This window comes from Temnothorax curvispinosus, unplaced genomic scaffold (assembly GCF_003070985.1).
Source record: "Temnothorax curvispinosus isolate PA1 unplaced genomic scaffold, ASM307098v1 QBEX01011365.1, whole genome shotgun sequence".
Lineage (NCBI taxonomy): Eukaryota > Metazoa > Arthropoda > Insecta > Hymenoptera > Formicidae > Temnothorax > Temnothorax curvispinosus.
In genome coordinates, this window is record NW_020221145.1 from 20952 (window position 1) to 44770 (window position 23819).

The 23819-nt window shown below is 40.0% G+C and overlaps 1 protein-coding gene across 1 annotated transcript; it reads left to right on the forward strand.

The window, feature by feature from the left end:
- Positions 1-473: 473 nt before the first annotated feature.
- Positions 474-23129, forward strand: LOC112461425 (breast cancer anti-estrogen resistance protein 1-like; the record flags this gene model as incomplete). Its single annotated transcript, XM_025026668.1, has 8 exons — positions 474-644; positions 3704-3853; positions 18074-18203; positions 18857-19163; positions 19586-19932; positions 20383-20672; positions 21205-21561; positions 22556-23129. Coding segments are annotated over 8 exons (2040 nt in total), but the record flags the coding sequence as incomplete, so codon positions are not given.
- Between the last annotated feature and the right edge of the window lie 690 nt (positions 23130-23819).

A 23819-nucleotide genomic window follows, 5' to 3' on the forward strand; every position in this document is an offset into this window, starting at 1 on the left:
CACTGTGCGAGCCGAGGCGGCTGCCTGCTATTATATACGTGCCCAATTGGCGCGCGCCTGGAAACCACCGGCTCGTTGACTTTTCGAATGAAACCAATTGCTTCTGCGGCACCGATACGACGACGACGTGCCATCTGCCCGCAATACGGTATCGCACATCCGCCGCGCCGTGTCGAAAGTGTCGAGTCAAAGAGACACGCGGGGTGTCCACGAGCGGAATTCGTTTGTCGCGAGCGCTGAGTAGAGAGACGAGGCGAGGGAATCAATGCTCTCTCGGTGGAGCTTGTCGCGCACGGTTTTTGCACAGAGACGAGACACGAATGATATTAGAAATATTGATTTATTGACAATTGCTAATAATAAGAGACTAAAATCGCGGACGTACCGTAAATCTCCCAATTTTATTTCACTCGACGGTATCTTCTCCATCAACTTCCATTGTTGTATTCCATCTGTACTTTCTGTCTTCATAGTATTTTTTTTATGTGTTGCAGCAGAAATGCGTGAAAGCGCGAGCTCTGTACGACAATATCGCCGAGGCGCCGGACGAGCTGGCTTTTCGAAAAGGCGACGTCCTCACCGTACTGGAGCAGAACACTGCTGGTCTTGAGGGATGGTGGTTGTGCGCTCTGCGAGGTCGGCAGGTAGTTATTTTAAAAAATATAAAATTTATATCTACGGATTTTTCTCAAATAGAACCCTCGGAAGCTCGAGATCTTTATGAAATAACAGCGTAGGAAATTCCTATATAAGTTCCGCGAGCTCCTATATCCCGAATGAATTCATCTGTGGGTTACAATAAAGTAATCAATTTTATCAATAAAAAGTATATCAATTCTAAAGATGACCAACTCGTCGGTTTTACCTTACCTTCATATCTCGCGACTCGTCCGTAAATATCGAAATTCTATCCGATTACATTTTCCAATTACATTTTCCGCTAATCGAAAACGCGTATTATGCGACTGTGTAATACATGAAACTTCCTCGTGTTTCGGAATTCCGCTTGTGTCTCCCATTAGCCGTGTCTCTCCTCGTTCTATTACGTTCTAATGGAGTTTATCCGTCGTACTAACGAAGAGCACGCGTCGGGTACTTCCACATACGTTACTAACTCGTATTATCTATGCGCGACTCTATAATGCATGAGGCATAAGACCAGATCCAGAACGAGACTGTCTTTCTCTCTCTCTTTCTCTCCCGAGAGAGGCGTTATTATCGCGAAAATAGGACGCTCGACTGCGATGCTCTAGCCTCGTGAGCTCCGCCTTCGGGCTGATGCCAGACATGACTATGTGCACAGACGTGATTATTAATTATTAAGAATCGCCAATACGCTCGTTCAATTAGAAAGGTGGAAACGAGAGAACAAGAAACAAAAGAAATTTCTCCCAAATTACATGTAATCAAAGTAATGATGTTTTGTCGATGAAACTGCCGCAATTCAATTGCAAGCGCGTAAAATCTGTCAGAGAATTTGTTATTAACTCAAAATTCTCAATTGTGTTAAGTAATAAAAGTCCAGTGTGTATACTTTCTGTCTGTGCCAATTTAATAATTGTTTCATTCCGCTTTAATTTCATAATTTTCTATCTCGCTTGTGTGATTTCTCCGCTTGTTGAATGCAAATTCATAGAGATTCAGGATATATTTTTAGATTAAAAATCTGATTTTTTATGAATTTTATTTTTATTATATTTATTACTTATTATACGTCTGTTTATTTTGAATAGCATATACTCCGTTGTCCAAAACATCTTCCGCATTATTATCTTGCGCTATTAATGTTTCGTTTCCTTAATTTTATACCTCATTCTCGACGGCTCCAATCAAAAAGCGAATTTATCTCCAGCGGCAACAAAGCTGTCGTCAGCTTCTACGTACAAGTGCCTCGCGTGCACGAGACTGCTTATGCACATCTGTATAATGCATAAGAGCCGATGCACCAGAGCGGCCCCGGAGGTTCGCGAGGTATGACGAGGCAACGTTATTATCGCGGAAATGGGACTAACGATCGTGCATTGCAATTACCTTCGATGTAGCAGTCTCAGATGTCTGCGATACCCAGGCATCGTAAACAGTTTTGCATTACTAACTGAGTGCTCTTGAAAACATCAGAAAGAAAACTCATCTAGACATAAAGTTTTGCAACAATTTGCGATAAAGAGAACACATAATTGTCTTTAAAACTACTAAAAAAATGTAATTAAATTGGCATTAAACGCTTCATATAATGATTAATTCAATTGATTCTTCTGACTAATTGATTCTTCTGTATCGCAGTTAATGTTTTGAAAACTTCGCGAGGTCATCTCCGCGTTCGATGTAACACATGTCGGCCCTCGAATCGGGGTCCTCGGGCAATCTCCTCGCTGCACTCGTCGATTTGATCGAACCACTTTTCCTGAAATGATTTTCGTTTGCCGAAACACTCGGCTCGTCGTTAATTGTTATCACCGACAGACGTACGATCCGTTTCGATATATGTGTGCGGCGGTAATTGAGAGTAAAGGCAATGTGACGTGGGTAGAGGATGATTGAATGATACGGTCTCCTGGATCTTTATTGGAAACTGAGAACTTCTGACGTCGTCGGAATAGACTATTGCTAGAGCTATCGGTCGTATCAGCGGTTTGTGGGTCTACAACGGATATAATTTCCGCGACCTATTGGTGAATTGGGGAGTCGGGTCCTTTTTTAGCGAGAAATTCGCCACTCGATCGTGAAAGCTTAATTAGAATTAAACTTGATTCTATCAATATCACTTATATCAACGCTTCTGCTTCGATTGCATTTGATGGAAATATATCGTAAAGACCAATAATGCTCAATTTACGAAAAGATTGATGGAAACTCGCTTTACAAGCATAACGAATTGCTGATCTGCGAAATAAAAAATAGACAATATTAAACTCGCAGAGACTCCATTTCTTTATATTTTTTGCATGTTTTCCCTCGCGTTTTTTTTTCTGCTGAAAAATTTGTAGGAAACCTGAGGAGTCTCGACAATAAGCATTACTAAATCCGAAGATCTTAACGTGTTGGCGACATTAGTGCCATTCCGCCGAAAATGCATACCTCTCGAGATTTACGAGTTACAACTTCGTAGTACTCGAGATAAACAAATGAGTTACGCGGCATGCATCACTCGGTGGCAACCCTCGTTCCTCAAGGCGCGGCGCAACGGAGGATGTAACGTTTATTTTCGTCTCGATCTCACGAAATTACACAAACTGGCGACGCATTCACAGATGCCTAATTGGGGCTTGTTCTCGCTCAAGGGTCCTCTCCGATGCATGCGAGTGGGCCGAAAAGCTATATCGCGCCTTTTCAGAGAAAAAAGACTATAGGCGAATGTAAAAATTAAAAACAGATAAATAAAAATATAACAGGTTATAAATAATAATCAGAATTTATTTATCTGACTTTTGAAAGGTTCACGATTAAAGGCACTCTAACTTTTAACTCAATTAAAAATCTCCTTGTTAAGTAAGAAATAAAAAATGTATAAATTTGTTGAATATATGTAATTGAACAAAAATACCGGAAGTATAATATGATGGGATTCTTATCTATAAGGGAAAAGTGCATTGAATTTCGTTCAGTATATATACTGACAGAATATGCGCGATTAAAAATTTATTCGTGCGAAGCGTCGGAGCCGAGCTGTTGTTACGTTATTGTACTTTTTTTTTTGCCCTAGGGCATCTGTCCAGGAAATCGATTGAGGCTTCTGGTTGGCCAATACGATACGGGGGGTTGTTTGGTCGGCAGCAGGGCCGACCTAACCATCGCAGAGGATGGCATACAGAGACACGGGAAAAGGCGTAGCTGGCACGTACAGCCCAACAGGGTGAGTTATTTGAAACTATTCTCAAATCGCACATATTTTGAACCTATACGTGTATGAACTTACATGTATGTAGACGTTGCACTTCGCACGCCTATTTCCATTCTTAAATCGCAAGCGGATGTAGATTCTATACGTTGCTGCGTATATGACGTTTCGTATATTACTGACTTAGTCTTCGTCTGTTTCTGCAAATCGATATTTATATTATTAAAATTAAGATAAACTAGAATTACATCAAAAGCTATCTTGTAACGTACATAAAAGATGTACGAATAATTGTAAAACTGATTTAATTATCAGAGATACAAAGAAGAGTTGAAATTAAAGTTTCGTATATATCGTAAATACCAAAACGTAATGCTCATCCATTAAGCATGTCTTCAGAAAGTCGCAAACAGTTATTTATTACGAATTTCATGATTTTAACTTTATGTTTAAACGCGAGTTTTTTTTACGGCCACAAAGAAAATTTTAAAGGATTCGTACGAACATATGATTACATCCTACGACAACCATTTTTCCATACCTTGTATTTGAATGGCATACCTTGCTTGTATTTGATTTCATCGGCCCAACAGCTGGCTTCTCGAATTAATATATCCGCGATTTGAAAAGGCATACGAGAGCAATGGAGACTTCCTACCGATCGATCATTTGTAAACGCAACTGTGGACAGGGTTTCCCAAACGCAAGATATCTACTTGGTCCATAAATTTGCCTTTGAGGAGACCCTTGATGTAAGAAAATATTTATATATTTAATCAATTGTATTTGTTAACAACAATTTGCTATTTTATTGATAATCTTTCCAATTTGTTTTAAATTATCATAAACGTACTTATGGATTAGACAAGACACCAAGAATTCACTAATTGATTGATGAGGATCAATTTTTGTAATACTTATTTTTCGCGGTTTGAAAGTGCAACCGCACGACAAATAATAAAACAAGTTACAAATAAAATAGTCGATTATTATTAATTGGAAATATTTCTTTGAAATAACTGAAAATTTGATTATCGGAAAGGTAATCTTGTTTCGAACAACGCGTATAAATTTTGTTGAACGATAGAATTTCTTTGAAACGAAACGCTTTGTTGTTCATCCATGAAGAACAAATCGACATCTAAATTATTCCTCTCGCATAGCTGTTTCGTAAACTCTCTTTATTTTCACACAATTGTGTATCGGCGCTTTGATTTTTTGCGGAATGCAACAGTCAATTCTTTATCAGCGCGCCGGAGAGCTAACAAAACCACGAATATTCGTGTTACCTTCCTGATTTTTCTGTCCGACCAATTATATCGGTTCGCTGGTTTGGAGAATTGGGATTGGGAGACCCTGTGCGCCGCGGAATTGACAATGACGCTCAGGCGACAGTTCATTGTGCCGTGATCGTGGGGGGGCCGACCTTTTACATTCGCCCCCACATTCGCTGAAACGGGATCTGTCAAAATCAGCTGACTGCCACTTGGTTCGTTCGGCTCTTCTGGAGCCATCGCTGCGTATCTGGCTCTGTCGCGGTTTAACATCTGCCACTGACATCAATTCGATTAAATGAATACGGTCGATTAGGGCGTTGAGTTTGTCCACTACATAGCGTCAAAGCGAAAGTAATTGCCTTTGTATTATAGAAAAATTTTGCCAATTTCCTCCGAAATTGGTATATAAACGTATATAAAGAAAATCCTGATTTATTTTAGTGCGTCACAGTAATTTTATTAATTCTGCTGTATACAATTACACCATAAAATGTAAACATTTTTCTTAAAAAAATAAATTTAAAAAATTATTTTATCTCTTATTCTTTAAATTAATTTTGTGTGATTGTAACAGATTATTTCACTTTATTGTATTATTCTGTCTAATACTATGTATGTATTTATGCAAAAATTTAAGTCAATTTCTTCAATTTAATTTCTTTTTATTCTAATTTTGGTTTAACTTCAAAGTTTATATTTATTTTTAAATTTTTAGCTATGTAACTTTGTTATAAATCAATGTATTCATAGTTGCGAAATTATTATTATTTAAATTTCCCAATACGTTCGTCTCGAACAATCTCTGGATGTCTCGAGACTTGGTCTGGTCTTTAGCGCAATGTATTTCGGGATACTAGAGCGCGTCGAAGACGGTCGGCTCCCTGTCGGCAGTTTCTCGAGCTCTTCTTGTTTCCTAGCTGGTCTGCCAGGACTTTTTGCTCCGCGCGATCTTCACGGACGAACATCCGGACACATCTCCGTTGTCGTCTCGTCGCAGTGTGCATCACGCATGTGTGTTTCTACGATAGAAATACAACGCTGTCGTCATCGTCGTCGCAGGGTCAACGTAACGCGAATGTGCTTTCCTGCATCAGCTACGTCACATGGGTGACTGCGCTGAAAAGCGAATATTTGCAGGTGACACGAGAGAGATTCAGACTTGGTTGTTCATGATTGTGTTTACTGGATTCCAGCATTCTTTGCTTTTTATTCTTTTCTCTTTTATAATTTTTTTGTTATCTCCTTTCCTTTTAATGACAACGAAATATTGTGTAATTTGTAAATTTTATGTAAAGTCAAAGATTAAAAGCAAATAGTTAATGTGCAAATCTGCTCGATGTTAAAATCTCACGTATATAAGTAACGTATAAATTTATCGTACTGTGTCACAGCAAACTTGGGCTAATAGCTTGTCTAATTTCAACATAAATATATCAAACAATGCATTTCAAGTGAACGCATCAATAAATCGCAAAAAGAACATTGCATATTCCGACATAATTTACGACCGAATAACTCCATGAATGTAAATTTCTCAGCTCGAGAACAATCGATAAGTACGCGATGGGTCTTCACGAGCGTCTCACGGATGCGACAGGTATTACCACCCTTTACAAGACCACCCCAATCTTCACCTTCCCATCCACTCTTCCAATCCGTTGCAACAGTGGCATACCGTCGCGTCGCGTCCCAAAGCGATTTACAAGAAGCCCGTTCTGCTGAATGCCCTACAAGGGGCTACCTTTTCAGACGGCTGTTCCTTATATGTCTGCCGATTCCGGACAATGTCCACTTTCTGGCGTCGCTACTCCTCTGTTTCTCTCCTCCGCGCGTCGCGCCGTGTCCTTTGCAACGCGATGTGTATATGGGAACACACCCGCGTGCGCACGCAGTGGGGTCCCATGGAGTCATCTCGGTGGAATGTCTAGGGCGGTTAGGGCTCAAAGAAGAGCGGACGCGTTTCATCCCGCGTCTGTGTAGTCAGTGTACATCCACGAGTTCTCTTCCTCGGTCGCGTTACCCTCGCACTCCTCTTCCGTCTTTCGCCGACTACTCCCGACTTCCGAGAATAGCTCGTGGTGCACGTTTTTATGTGTTAGAAATCTGCGAGACCGGGCACTTCTCTCCTGACCGCGGCTAATCCGAGTCGTTACACGAAACAACCATAAATCAGTGATAAAACATATGTACGCGTTAATTCTGTCCTCCTGAAATTTTCGGATATATACTTATTTATCTTTTATTTCCGAACACGTAGTTCCAAATATATATAATTCTTTTCATTTGAAATATGTGAATCTTTTAATAAATTTTCAATACACATGTGATAAATTTATTAAAATACGTTTCATCAAGATTCCGTGCAGAAGTTGCTTTAAAGAAGAAATGTAGAATGGATTTGATATTTTTTTATTAAAAACGAAATATACATAATTTAGTAAAGCTTTTTCACTACATTTTTAAAAAAATTTATTTTGATTTTAAACATAAAAAATCTGTGTATTTATGCCTCTCAAAATCGTTCTTATTAAACTAGATTTAGATATTCCTCAATATATTTTTCAGAGCATTTTTTATGCTTCGGAGAAAGCGAATGCTATTTCTTGATGCATTGGTTGTGGTAGTTAACTCCCACACAACTATGTTTAATTTATATCGAGAAATTTGCATTGCTAATTATTTATGAAAACGAGATATTTCGTGGTATCTACTATCTATATTCTAGCTGTTGCGAGTATTTAAATTCGCAGATACACACACACGAGGAGAAACACGAGCGCATGCAACGTAGGCGAAAGGAGCTTCGTGCGCCGATGATGTTAACTAGAATAACCAGATCGTGGCACGTTCGACTGCCTCGGGTCTGTAACGGCCAGTGACGTATGAAATACGAATCCGCGAGCTCAATGCGCGACAAGTGCAACTCGCTCGTATATTTCCGCGTGGGCGGTGAGTGCAGACGCGATTTGGAAATTCCTTTTACGATAAATTCCAGTCAAATAGGTATTTCGCGAGCATCAAAAAGATCGAAAAAGTCGTTTGTTATAAATTTGAGATAAAATCGCCGATATACAATTTATTGAAATGCAGAGAGGGAGAGAGAGAGCAATGTCAAATCAAGCATGTGAAACGAATGGAATAAAATCAAATGGCTATTGTTCAAATTCGCGACGTTAGCTTTTGCCTTATTAAAGCACGAGTCGTAATTAAAACAGCTTGAAAAGGCGCGGATCTTCGGATACCTTATACTTTCGCATCGCAAGAATAATTCTGCGCGAGAAGAATTATCTTTGCACCGGATGCGGTGTTCGTCCTGCAGCAGCTGCCTGCCTCCAGGACGTTCCTGTCATACCTTTCGCTTTGTGAGAGCGCAAATGGTGGCGCGATAACGATATAGCGCGCGAGGGAACAGAATGATCTCCGCTCGGGGCGCGAATGGTTCTCGTGGCCGCCATTGGCGACGGCGAGTAGACAAACCGCACCGTTGTTGCACCGGCTGAAAATGGCATGGACGAGCTGGTTAGGAGGAGGTGGTGGCAAGATAGCGGGTACGGTAGACAGGCCTGCTCGACGGATACCGAGGAAGATTTACTCTGCTGAGACAGGAGTTGCCTGAACGTGGGCCGAGCCTGTCTTTAACGGCCGTTATCAATGAACTGTGAAACTCGCGTGGGATTATCCACTCGTTCTTGACGCTTGCGAATTTCTGATCGCAGACCGGTCTGATATCATTTCTTTTTTTTAAATCAGTTTTTACAGCATCCGCCGTGAATTAAGGCCGTTTTCGTTTATTACTCCGATTTCTAAGGCGACTTTACGCTGATCTCTATCACTGTTGATCATTTTTATCTAAAGAGCTCGAGTAATCTAAATTATTCCGCTTTAGCAAGATTGTTAAATTAAAATATAATATCATCTTTTTATGCAAAATTATATATCTTATTGGTCTTTTAAACTCAGAATAAATGAAGACGAAAACTATAAAGACTTATTTCTGCTCGAGAAATTCTAGAGGAAAAATATTCTTAAAGAGAAACACCGCGTTAGACCCAGTCAAAGACCCGACTTCAGGAAAATGTGGCCCTATTTCGTAATGGCTTCCAGGAAATCGCGTCGAAGTCACGTTGTTACCCCCTTCATTGCGCCTATGAGGCGAGCAAGAGTTGCTCGCCCCTGTTAACTTTTTCATCCCGTATTTCTGAAAACGATCACGCGTGGATAAGTTGCCCGATCCTAAAATGAACTATATTTAAAGAAGTTTCTTCTCTCTCCGAATTTTTCCGAGAAAAAGTTTCTTGAAAAGAAACACCACGGGCGCGCTCGTTCGACTCAAAGACTTGCCTTTCGAACGATACTTCTCGCCCTCTTTCGTAATGACTGCCACGGGAAACGCGTTGAAGTCACGCCTCAGCTCTTTATCACATCGTGACACGCCTAATTTGTTCTTTCTCATTAACTTTCTCACTAATGACAAGCTATTCCGCTCGATAGTAGTTCTATTGTTTAAAAAAGCAAAAGGTTTATGCGTTGCTGATTATAGAGATAAATAGTGAATATCGTTTACTTGGGTCATTGATTAATTAGAGCAACCGTTTATTTGAGACAGGAGTTTTGAAGGACCGGTCCAGAACATTCTATTTTTAATGTTCTAATTAATCAGGATTCTGCATATTTATGAGTTTTTTATATGATAGTTACTAAAACTGTAAGATGATATGACAGATATATACACTGTTAAATTCGTAGTGTTAAATTATACTTAATTTGAGTCATTTTTAACCATTCCTATTAGTCGCCTACTGTTCCTACTCAATATACCGTTAGTAACTAAAATAATGTTAATTTAACTAAATTAATGGAGTTAAAATAATATTGTTTTGTATTAACATAATAAATTTTGACACACATATATGGCAATTTGAAATAGCAAAATGTTATTTAACTCAAGATATTGGTTTAAATTTCATCTTTTAATATTTAACAGTGTATATATACCTACTGAATTCAATCAATTAAGTCAATCCATTAATATACAAACATTTACAGAAGAGAGCACCGCAAGCACCCTCGTTAGATTAAAAATCTGCCTTCAAGAAGACACTTTTCTGTGTCGTTGAAGAAACACTTTTTCTCTTGTGTCGCAACAGCCTCCGTCGAAAACGCGTCGAAGTCACGCGTCAGCTCTCGTCGTGAGTTTCACTCGCGACGACTTGATGGTTCTCGCCATTCATTTCCAGAAGGAAAGGGTTTCCCCTCGGCGGACTGCAAACAATCCCCCTTTCCTCGCTCCTCCCCGCGTCACACCGGTCAGATTTCCGCTCGCCGCACAATTTCCCCGCCTGATCTTAATTTCCCTCTCACCCACAGGCGACTTCGTTTCCGTCGACACGTGACCGGAGGCCGCTCGAGAGACCGTCGTTGCATGTCGCTTCTCGCGTGATCCCACCTTCCGTTTACCAGGAAAAGCCTATTTACACGAGTCATTAGGAGGTCCTCGGCGCAGCACGGCGCGGCGTCGAGCCGACAGCGACTTTATTGTGTCCCACTCGACACAGCGATTATTCACGCCAGGATTAACGATAATGTAAAGGGATTCTGTAAAGGGGATCTAAGATAAGGGGGATTTATATAGATTTATATTTTTTATTAAAAAATAGATTTTTTTACATTTACGTTTCTTATAAAGAAGATAATCGTGTGCACGTACACATCACCCCTTTTATTATATATCTTATTATACTCTGTTTCCATCAACTACTACGGCTATTTTTTATTGCTAATTTCTGCCATATTCCATATTCTTTTCTTGTTCGCTATGACACGCAGATTGCGCGTCGCGATAAGAGTACCTCAAACCTCAAAGCAATCTAGATTCGAAACGAACTCGGCCTCGCGGCCTCGACGCCGCGGTAGAATCATCTCGCGAATTTATGCGCGAGGTGAAACGAGAAATCCAATTTTATATCGCGGTACGCCCGTCGCGGATTAACTAGCGTAAATCACTCGCCTCCAGGACGCTTTCGAGTTATGCCGGGCGATCGAAGCAGAAGTCGCGATCCTCGTCAGGAGCCGCCAACGGTAGCCGCTTCTTCTTGGTCGTCGAGAGACCATTCCGGCCGTTTATTAAAGGGACAATGAGCGATGTTATCTCGCGTAATAAACCGGCGCACACGCATACACACACACACACACATGCTATTACCGTAAAAGATCCTATTATCGTGCGCGATTTATTATCTATCTCTCTCGAACATTCATCGCGCTCATCCGATTAGTCGGGGATAGGGTTATTGATATTTTTATTGGTAGTTTCGCGCAGAATCAACGAGCTGCGTCGATAAACGGCGATATTAATCTCATGATGCATTTAAGCGATCTACGAAGAGATAACTTAGAATTGAAAATTTTTCATTTCCGCATCATCATAAGTGGATACTGCATAAGTGGAGATAAACGTATTTTTTCTAGGATTAGCGTGATTCAATCTATCGAATCGATTGTGAGTGGCCTTGATTACTAGCTGATCACATCTTTAGTGATACCACTTGTTCACTTTTTCTTTTTTTATCAAAAGATAAGCATCATAATAGCACAAACGAAAAATAAAATTTTAATACCCATCCAGAGTTTTCAATTTTACACTATACTTTATAATTAAGAAGTTTACGGTCAGTTAACGATAAAGGTTCTTAAAACTATGAAGTTTGATTAATAACGGTTGGCGAAGCCGACCGTATACGTTTTACAGCCTCCGCTTTCACGCGTCTAGACAGCCGTCTACCTTTCATATTTTATCATTCTGCGCGCGTTTCTGGACGAAGATGCATCCGAAGTTTCGTGAGTTTCATGCGAGAACTTCATAAGCGTCGGTCTAACGCGATTACGACTGCAACGGCGTTCACGTCTCGGAAGTGCGCGCGATCTGTGCGACTGGCAGCTGCACATGAGTTTAACTAATAATGTAAATACGGTCGTTGCCGAAATTTATCATCATGATACGACGTCAGTGATGCGCCCAGGAACAGGATTTATGCGAGGCGCATGTTTGCGCGTACATTAACGTGTTTGCACGAAACGTGCTGGAAGCCTCACAAGGGGATATCTGATGATACAATGTGGTAATATTTTACAAGAAATTTCCGAGGATCTCGCGTGAAAAATTCAGGATGGATTCTCTCGTATAGAAAATAAACGAAAAGCAGATTTTTTTTGTATTTGCATCACTTCAAATGTCTATACATATAAATATATAAAAAACTGAAATTTTTCTGTCATGTTCTTTCAAATTCGACTTCGGAAGTGTGATCGCAATGTGATCGAAATATATCGCAAATTTTTTGTCGCGGACATTTACGGCGACACCTTTTGCGACATCAAATGCGTAAGTCACTCTTTTGGTCGTGCCTAAAAATTCTTATCGCGGTCTGAGACAAGCCGAGAGTCCTGCTCTCGCGGAAGGTGGAGAGCCTCCTTCCGCGTTTCCATGGAAACCGTCTTTCTATCTCCCCCAGCCTTCTCTTTCTCCTTCCTTTCCCTTCTATTTCTCCCTTTCTCCCATTCTCTTTTTGCCCCTGTCAGGAGCGGATCTATAATTAATGAAGCTGTAATTGAGTAATTAATATCTATCAATTTTTATTGCGTTTCGAATAAACGGTTAAATGAGCAGTCTATTTCAAATTTGACGGTATTAATTTGACGATTATATTCAAAGAAGAGATCATACGCATTTATGTTACAAAATGTAATCTACATTTTCAAGATTGATCGTGCAAATCTTAAAAAATTAACTTCCGGTTCGATAAAAATCTTTCACCCATTTTTAACAAATTTGGTCAATAAGCGGAGTAAGTCGAAAGACGTGGCCGAAAACTTGTAAACCTCCAATTTATTTTAAATCAGTAAAGATAAACTGAGACATCGTTTATTTCCTAAAATATTTATTTTCCGTAATACGACGTAAAATTGCTTTCGTAAATTATTTAAACTATACATTGGGGGAAACCTATGTACCCTTCTGCTTGGGGTCTCCAGAATTCTGAATTCGTCACTGTCTCTCATTCTCCCTCTTCTTCTCTCCCTTGCTTTCTCTTGTGCACCCTCGTAGCGTAATACGCCTTTCACAGTTAGCGCCGCGACGCCCGGTATCGACCGAGGGTGTATCCTCCCCCCATCCCCGGACTGTTCTCCATCGCCACCCCCATCCCGCTGGTCCCAGTGCACCCTTGCGTTGCACACGAGCGCTCTCAACCTTCCAGCATCCTCCTCCTTCCCGCGCCTACACCCCCCTCTAGTACTACACGTCACTACGATAGTACTACTATTCGATTCATAATAACAAAGAACACGCGATAACGTACTCGCGAGTAGCTTTAATTCACGAGGAATACAGACGGCGGTTCGACGACCGCTCGTACGACGACCGCACTCTATCATTTTATTTTTCACTTTACATGAGGAAATTTTGATTAACTCACCATGAATTGCGTGTATAGAGATATAGGTTCAATTTGTGTGTAAATGCAAAGTAGGATATAAAAACGTACTGAAAGTATAAACTTAAGAATTCATTCTTAACTTTATACTCGTTCTTGAGAACACTTTCTGCAGTTTTCAGGTTCTATCGAATTATACATCAGTTTAAAAGTTCTTTTATATAGTGAATATAAAAGTCTTTTATATTTATCTTATATGTATATCTATTGTATGTGTATTTATCTTGGGGCAAGAAGTTACTGTATCTTTTCAATTTTTATATATGCTATATTATGATTCAACTAGGATTTGAAGCTATCTGAAATTTCGTAGAGAAGTATTACGAGGAAAAGATTATTATACAGGATTTAAAACAAGCTACTAATTATTTAATTCGTCCTCAATCAACAGCTTATTCGATCTTCCGAAAATATTTTGGGATCACATATAATTAGTTTTATTCTTTTCAAATTTATATCTTCTAAAGTAATAGAAGATATAAATCTGATATAAGATATAAATCTATAGATCTGAAAAAAAATAGATAATAGATGCCGTGAATACTTCATGAGTTCTCCACAAGTTTAAAACTATAAATAGCTACTATGTAGAAACAACTTATTAAACATTTAAGGGCTCTATTCTATAAACGTTAACGACGTCATTACGTGCTTTGCGAAGCTAATATACCATAGAAAAGCTGCGCAAAGCACATAACGATATCGTTAACGTTTACAGAATAGGCCCTTTAGGATCGTTTCTTAATTGGAGATCTAAAAGGATAAACCGATTATATTTTTTCATTATTTTTGACTTTATCAATTTGTCTCATTTAAACGATCGCTCTCTGTAGTCTTCATCTTCGCTCGTAAATCGTGACGGGTAATCTTTGTCGCCTAGGAGGCGAGCTATAATCAAGGGTGAGTTATGGCATAATTAGCACATTTCCCGGTTCCGGATAACGGCCACTTTCTCACGACGAGTGTGCACTCGCAAGAAGGAACTCGAGTTCGCAGGGCGGGCAATTAGTGCGGAGAGCTGTTCTTTCGAAAAAAAAGTGTTTTCATTGGACTGTCGTCTCTTGTGCCTGAACTCTGAAATTTTGAATTGAAGCTCAGAACTTTGTTACTTCAATTTTGCTATTCTCTCGTACTTGGTCAAAAAGCTTTTACGACGGATTTTGCCCAACTTGGAATAGTTCCAAAATTTCCAAAGTGAAGACTGAACAAATTAATTAATCAGAGGTTACTGTTTTAAACAATGTTCTACTTTGGAAGAAATACAGAAAGATTTTATAAACGTATGTCAGAACTATTCTCGTAAAGTCTGATTGTAAACGAAGATAAAATAACAGCACGATCTCTCGCATAATCAGCGAAAGGAAAATAACTTCTTATAACGCACGCATGACATTCATGACATATAACAAGAATTAATCAGCGCGTCGTTTTTACAGTTTTACGCAGTTACATCATTCACATTTATATGCAATCTCGCTTACGCGGGCCAAGAACTTCGATAGCATTGAAACAAATCATTTCGGGGTTTCTTGCGAGCGCGCCCGATCGGCGAAGCAAATGGGGTCGAAATGATTTGTCGGTGGGAAGGGGTTGATTCGGAATCGTGGTTGTGGTATCGTGTTATTCGGTGGATGGGTTCTTGCCGCTTGCCCGATAAGAAACTGACCCAGATTCGCGTCGTATCTTCGGCGTTTCCGTGGGACAGGGCGCATTGAGGGAGCGCATCTTGCATGCGCGACTCCTCTCGTCCTGCCGAATACGCGATAAGTTTCGCCGATGGAGAACTTTCGGCCGTAAGTAGAAGATGGTTAGTTCCACTTCGGTAACGCGAAACTGACCGTCGACGGTGAATTGCGGATTGCTGATGTCGGCCGCGCGCGAGCTTTACGACGATACCGTACAGTCGAGGCTGCTCCGTTTTATGCGCAGGGCGTGTCCGACGTTTCTTCCACGTTTCTCTCGCGCGTTGCAATATATCTCTAGCTTCCCTCTGTACGTATCATGTTACAGATCATACTTTAATCTTTTACATCTTACTTTAAGAACGCGTGGCTGAGATTATCTTTAAAAAAAAAAAAAACTGACAAGAGCAAGAAAAATGTACAGTAGCTTTCTTTCAACGAGCCACCTATCATTTCTTTCAGAGCTATTATATATTCCATATTTTAAATACCACATATTTTACTGTATTTAAAAACAAAATTTATATGTATTATTATGTATACAATATATTTAAAGAATTTTTTATCTTTTAATCTCAATTTTTTAATGTATGGTATATATATATATATGTTTATTACTCTCTGCTTTTTACGAAAATGAGAAAAATTACCGGTACTCTGATACCTACGAGAGAGAAAGTTCTCGACTGCTGTTGTTCGTGTACCGAGACGCGCAAAAGGAAAAAAAGAGAAGAATTGTAATAAAAGCGTAGCACGCTTAAGCGTGTAGCGCAAGAGTTGCGGGGCTTCTATTATTGCAAAGCAGCGGCCGATGAGCCTCCGAGATTACGCTCTCCTGGGAAATGTTTCATCCCCTTTTTCCCCCGTATTTACCCGTCGCATCGACTTCCACGCTTTCACGTTTTATCAGCGGAATTACATTTTCCCGACGCGACGGACGGTTCAACGCTCGAAATGTTGCAAGCTTGCGTCGCCGTTACATCCAGCCGGTGGTTGCACGTTTAATCTGTGATACGAAGTTGCTGAAATATATTACTTTATTCATTTTTAATGAGCTATTTTAACGGACTACAAAAATGTTAGTAAATAAAAAATTTTATTTTTTAAGTGCATTTTATTTCAATAAAATTTTAATTCAAAAGGTGCGTTTAAAAATTAAAAAAAAAAGGAGAATAGAGTAGTGATTAAATTTGGATACGAAATATCGTACCGTTTACCGAATTATCTGTTATTATGAAACATTTCGTACGATATCTCGTGCAGAATAAATCGTGAATACGCCTTACAGTGTGCTTCCCACCGAAAGAACGGCGCTTTGACGATTTCGTCGATAGGAAATGGAAATTTTCCTTTTTTCCCCGAATCCTCCTCGGTCCTCGTAGGAAACTCAATTAGCGATCTCGTAGAATTAATCCGCGGCTGCGGCGGGCTGCACTCAAACGAGATCCTCGAGGCCACATCGCGCACAGTGGAAAGAGTAACAGAGCTGATTGGCGTTCGTGCAAATAACTTCGTTACGAGTTTCGTCACAGGCGCGGTTCACGTGGATTTAGCTCTTGTGGCGTCTATCGAATCAGTCTCCGGTGTTATCACTTTTTTTTTGAAGTTGATTATCGAAAATGTTCTGGGAAACGTTGACGCTGTCACGGTAACTTTTGCGTCTGGCGCATATGACATTGCAATGGTTAATTAAACGAAAATGTGGATACCTAGTTAAAACGATGGTTTGAATAAGGGACACGTGGTCTTAAAAATGTAAAGCGTTTTTTTGTTGTAACAACGTTGTATGATGACAAAAACGTCAAAAATACTTCATATTAATTTATATTCTTGAAAAGATTTATACGCACACATTTGTTATCTTGAAAGAAACTATTAAAGAATAGGCTGCAATATCTATTCTTTTATAATAAATCTTATTATTACGTTCTTTAATTTATTGTATATATATACGTATACTATATTATACATATTATTTATCTGTATCTTAGAAGTAAAGAATCATATCTCCATTAAGAAAAAACAGGTTTTAAAATTTTAAATAGGGAAATAATATATATTTTTAGATATAAAATAAAAGTAGCAATTTAATTTATTGAATTTTTAATAAAGTAACTTAACTGACATGTTTAATGATACAGCTGTCAATAACGCTGTACCTGAAGAACTAGAGATACGGTTCTTTATACCTCTAAAAAAGTTTACATTGTGAAGTCACGGCCACAGATTATTCTGCTCTGTTTGACAGGTCACGCGTTGCTCTAGCAACCTTGTTGTTGCAAGACATTTTCGCTAGATGGAAGAGAAACTCGTAATTGAAATACAATCACGTAGGAATATAACCAAGACCGCTTTAGCGAAGACAAAGCGAAGTGCATAGTGAGGAAGAGTTAATCTTGAAAGAAAACAGTGGTGGAAATGTAACCGTTACTTGAACAACACAAGAGGCATATTGAGAATGAAAAAAGCTAGCTATATATGTATATAAAGCCGGCTATATATATAATATAAATTATCAGAGCTGTATTAATCAACGATATATTAATTTTACATGTAGCCATTTAATTTAAAGAAATAAAGAATGAATTGAACAGATGTAACAATTTAGATTTTGAGTTACTTCTGTTGAAGTTAAATTTGTAGTTAACTGTTGCGGATAGAACGAGCAAACCGCGATGAAAAATGCCCAACTGCGAACGAGCGCAGGTGGTAGGAACACAAAACATAGAACTCGGATAATTAATCTGGATATAATTAATTACTTTGCCGCTTTCGATTACGCAGGTTGTAACGCCGCAGAAGTGTGGGGACGTCTACCTGTATGATCTCCCAGCAAGTCGGGGGAGTCCCGCGCCACCCTCCAGACACGATTCACCCCTCAACTCGACGAACAATGAGCATTCGCACAATACGGGTACGTTATTATTCACAAACTAAACATTCCGGCTATAACCGAACGGCGGTGATAAAGCCGTCTGCTAAAGCTTATTCAGCAACTGAGATATTGATTAACTTTGTGTCTGTCGTATTGATCATTTTCGAAATGATTAATAGCTATACTAATTTTCAATCATAATTACGGTGAAATAGAATTTTGGAATTAATTTATAAGTTTTTAACAGTTTTAAATATTAATCTACTCACGTTATACCTTGCTAGATTTAAATTATCAAAATTGAGTCAAATTTTTTTATTATTTTAGCTTCTAAAAGACATTTTACTTTTTGAAAAGTATATAATAATAAGTTTTGAGAAAGAAAAATATACCACGTCAGAAAAATACAAAGTTATAAAATATTTTATAAAGGCTCTTTCTTGTGGATTTTATTTCGATAAATTATACTCTAATTAAACATTAAGTATTCTTTATCATAATTTATTATCGCTAAACAAATATATATAAATTTCGTATTTATTTGCAAGAAGCGTCTATGAGGTCTTTTAAAAAGCCAACGTGGCGGAACATTTCGCGTTAGCTTCGTTTGAAAAGAGTCAACTCGCGCAGTTAAGTACTCAGAAGCTGATCCGGGGATTCCCTCAAGTTTTGTTAACTTCCACCTTGCGCAGGACGGTATACGAGCAACAACGCGCGGAGTTCCGTCGACAACGGGGGCGGCGACGTGAACGAGTGTTACGACGTACCGCCACGCGCGATCCCGGTGATCCCCTCGCCGGCGAGCAGCCCGAGCCCGGCCCCGTCGTGCTACGATACCCCAAGGCCGCCGACGTCCTGCACGCCCAACTCAAATTGCTCCGTCGGCTCCGGCATTACGCCGCTGGATTGTTACGACGTGCCGCGACCCTTGCAGCCCCTCACGCCCAGCAGCTCGGCCTCCAGCCTCACCAACGACGGCTCCCTCAGCGGTTCGAACAGGTACAGCCTCGCTCGCATTTCCGCGATACGTCGCGTTATTCGGACTCGGGGAAATTCCCCGGACGTATATACGCTACGTCGACGGCGTTATGGCCGGCTATACTCCACCGGCGGGGTGTACGTTCCTTGGGATTCAGAGATCTCGAGGAATCTCGAAACTTTATGCGCCCGAGAAGTTTCTCGGCGTGAAATATAAATCAGGGGCTGAATAGAGTTTCAAGAGTCATTCTGCAAAGGATGATTTAAAGGGTATTGCGAAATGCGTCTGGAGATGCCTCGGGGATCCGAGATTCCAAGATTGCGATCTCCCACCGCGCTTGGAAATTTTTGGCAATGCCATCAGCAATAAATTCAAAGAGTTTCCAATCCAAGATATTTTGCTTCTCGCTCTCGCCGCGTGCATAACAATTTCTGAATTCCAGATCGAGTCTGGCCGCTCCGGATTACGATGTGCCCCGACCACGTCTTCCAGCGTCCTCGTTGCCGTCCCGACATAACACCCCCATACCGAAGACCCCAACGCCACCGCCGCCCTCGCAACAGATTTACGATGTACCAGTCAGCAAGGAGCTTCCGCTGGAGCTGGACTCCGCCCTGGAAGGTCTGCATAGGTTGCAGGGCGAGGCGTCCGCCGCGATAACGAGGCTACTGAGTTTCGTGAGCCCCGGTTGGAGAACGTCGCAGCGATTGGACGCCACCCTTATGGACCTGAGGCTGGCTGCTCTCAGGCTCAGAACGTCTCTTCACGATCTGGTTGAATTCGCGGAAGGTGAAGAAAGTTCAATTTAACTTCTTCAGTAATTGAAGCTATCATAGAAGTTATCTTCATGAAAGTTATCTCAACGGAATAAAATATAATCATTTTCTTATCATTCTATAATTTTTCTTTAAATAAATAATTTTCATTTTTTACGTTACAAAATATTTAAGACTTAAATCTTCGTAGAAGAAAGTTTTATTACAAAAATATACTAAAAGGAATATTAATATATTTTATCGTAGATCGAAGAGTTGTTAATAAAGATAAGTGTATGTACATTAAAGTCTACTTTAGAGATTTTAAAGTAAGAATTATAGCTCATCTAAAGAAAACTTAACATATTCTTATTCCAATTTGCGATTTTTTGAATTCACAATAATCAATTATATCTTTCAATAAACAATAGAACATTGGATACATTGCCGCAGAAGTTTGATAACTATTGTGTTCTGCGCGCAGGTACGCTGGGCAATGCGGGCAAAGCGCCAGATAAGGGTCTGGCCACGAAATTACGGCCGCTAGTGAAGGCGCTTCGTGATTCTGACAAGCTCGTACAGGAAGCCGCTACCGAACTGGACACGATGGAATGGGACGCGAGTAAGCTCTGTCGTGGCAGTGGTGATACACCGACACCTACTAACGGACCCTCCTCGCTATTACTACCCGTACAGTCAGACCCCCTTGACCAGCTGATCGCGTGCGCTCGAGCACTCACGGAAGACGTTCGTCAGGTCGCTAGTTTCATTCAAGTAAGTATCTTTTGCAGTCGTGAGATTTAACATATTCGTTACGAATAATGACTTCCGATCTCAAACGTAAGAATGGGCTAATCGGATCATCTCAATGTCCCTGAAAGAAAGAGGGTGCATTTTAATTTAGATCAACCTGACGAATTAATAATGAAAGCATTGGTGTTAAAGTTTCTATCATTTTATCTATTCATGTATATTTTTAATCGATATTATTTTGCTGCGTAATTATATTTCGAGAATTAAAAAAGGAATCTTAAATCTAACAATAAGTAAGAAATCCATTTTTTAAATTTTCGATTTTTCTTGTATTAAGAATTAAAATGGAGAAAAATAGAAAAAAAAAGAGCAGGAGAATACTTATAAATCTAATTTTTTATTTCGAAATTAAAGAACTCGAAAAATTAGTTATTAAGTATTTTAAATTCTTTCAATTTCTGTTTTTCTTTTGGAATATCGCATTATGTGAATGAAGCTGATGACATTTGAGGGATGAGCCTTTGTTGCTGATAAAGGAACTCTGTGTGTGCAGGGAAATTCCACGTTGCTCTTTAAGCGGGCGTCGATCATCTCCACGGGCAGCAGCAACAATAGCGGCGCCGGGGAGGATTACGACTACGTAAATCTCGACTCCCGAGAGGTCGTAGCGAAACAGCGAGAGGAACTGCGATCCACGCTGCCGCAGGAGCTGCGCAGCAATTACGATCTGCTGGTGTCCGAGGCGGACAATGCCGCGATTCAAATGCCACCCACGACACCGACGCCCATGGATCCCAACGACAAGCAATTGTTGGCCTTCTATGTCGCCCAGGTCATCACGCACGGCGCACACCTGACTCACGCCATCGACGCCTTTCTGCAAACAGTGGAGCATAATCAGCCACCCAAGGCGAGTTGAATTGTAACAATTCTTGTAATACTGGTGCCACCCGTCGCGCTCTTTCGCGCAAGATATATAGACATCGAGCTACGTTGATTGTTAGCTAAAGTAACAAACGGTGTCATTCTCGTCTCGATAAAAATTGAGATTTGAATTTTCTGCAATTGTTCTTCTCTTCGAAGACACTTGTCATAATGCTATAAATTATTTTGTACAAGTTAACGCATCGAGAGACATTTGTCGATCGATAATATCAGTTAAAGTGACGCTTCATCTTTGTCTTCTCTCAACAAAATTTGATTAGATCTATTGCAATCATTCCAGAATTCAGTAAAAATGTTCTCCCACCTTTTCACATTTGGTTTGAACATTGCACTTCTTCATATCACGAGACACCTTTAAGTACATATGCATATGGGTCAACAGTCTCGATAAGAATGATACAACTGTAGATATCGGCGGTGCTATTGTGTGACAGGGTGCCTTTAAGCTAGCACTGCACGTCAAGTGCATATTTCCATTATTTTTTCACGATGACCTCTTTTCCTTCGCAAGTGCATTGCACGCAACCGGCATCGCAGTTAAAGATAAGTAGTTAGTAAAGTATACATTTTGTAAAATGTAGGGAACGAAGCTACAGAGTTAGGAATAATGCTTGAACCTTAGAATATATCAAAGATATGATAAACAAAATAGTAAAATATATGACTGTCTCAAATACATAACGTATAAAAATGTATAAAACGAAAACTGTATTTACTAACCGTTAATCCCTTCATGATTTGTCCAAGCATTGCCTACGTGATTTTCATAAACTTTTGGTAATAAAATTAATAAAGGAATTTAAAACAATTAAAGGAATATCTGTTCGTCATATTCAAATAATCATTTATTCAAATCATTCATTCTTCAAATAGTTTCAGTTAACATGCCATTTTTAAGATTGGAATCGAGATGAATTGCAAGAAGGATCTGTTTGAAACATGCTATGAAATTGTTACAGGTTTTCCTAGCTCACGGCAAATTCGTTGTGCTGAGTGCGCATCGGCTAGTGCATATCGGCGACACGGTGCACCGGAACGTGACGCGCAACGACGTGCGAACGCGCGTGCTACAATGTGCAAACGCCTTGAACGAGGCGCTCGCACAGACGGTGCAGAAGACGAAGCAGGCCGCCCAGTTCTTCCCGAGCGTTACCGCGGTCCAGGAAATGGTCGACAGCGTCGTCGACGTCTCACACCTGGCCAAGGATCTCAAGGTCGCCATGATACACGCCGCTCAACAGCCCTGAGAAGAATTTTCGTCACGACGCGATCGCAAAACCACAAGTTCCTTCAACTGAGATGCAGTCTTCGATAGATTTTTTCTCCTTAACGGAGAAACTTCGAGACTGTAGAAGATTCAAACGCATTTCTGGATTTATCCCCGCGATTTGAAGCTTGTTGCCAATCGCGTTGATAATTTGAAGATAATGCTCGAGGGATCATATGCTGAATCTGTTCTCCGCGTTTTTTCTTTCTTCGTCGAGGTTTTAAAGGAACATCGCTAAGAATCTTCAACGCGTTGACGAAAAAAAATGTTCTTTCTTGTATGAAAGTGGATCAAAAATATCTCAGGAATTTCTCATGAATGTGGTCCTTCAAGCGTTATCTGGTGGGAGATGCGTATCATTGATGGCTCAGCCACTTATGAATAGAAATACAATAGTACTAAATGCGCCTCTTATTTTTTCGGAAAGAGCAAGTACTAGCGCAAAAGTGTTTTGCTTGTCCCGACAGTACTTTCGACATTAAATGGCGAGATAATCAAACATGTACGCTTCACGAAGATAAAAACATGTTCGGATATCCGCGCACTTTAGTGCGTCCCGTGCAGCTATTATCCCACTTCATTATAAAGAAAATCCGTGGCCTAAAAATAGGAACCTGCTACTGCCAAAGCTCCGGTATAGATTGTAAGAAACGAAGAAAACCACAACCCTGGGACGAGTGTCTTTGTAATGTACTCGAGAATATAAGCATTATAATCTTTCATAGGAAATATATGTAGCCGTTCAATTAGACGTTCAGGTAGATCTGTGAAATGGAGTATAACGAGGCCAATAGCTTTCTGGCACGAGTAAAGGCACTTCCGAAATGACACTTTCGCGAATTTGCGACCTGGTAAGCATCCGGATTATCTTGCCACGTCGCAAAGTCTATTTCGGATATACGCCGACGACGTATGCAGCTAAACGTGTTAGTAGTTTTATAGATGTATGTATACAG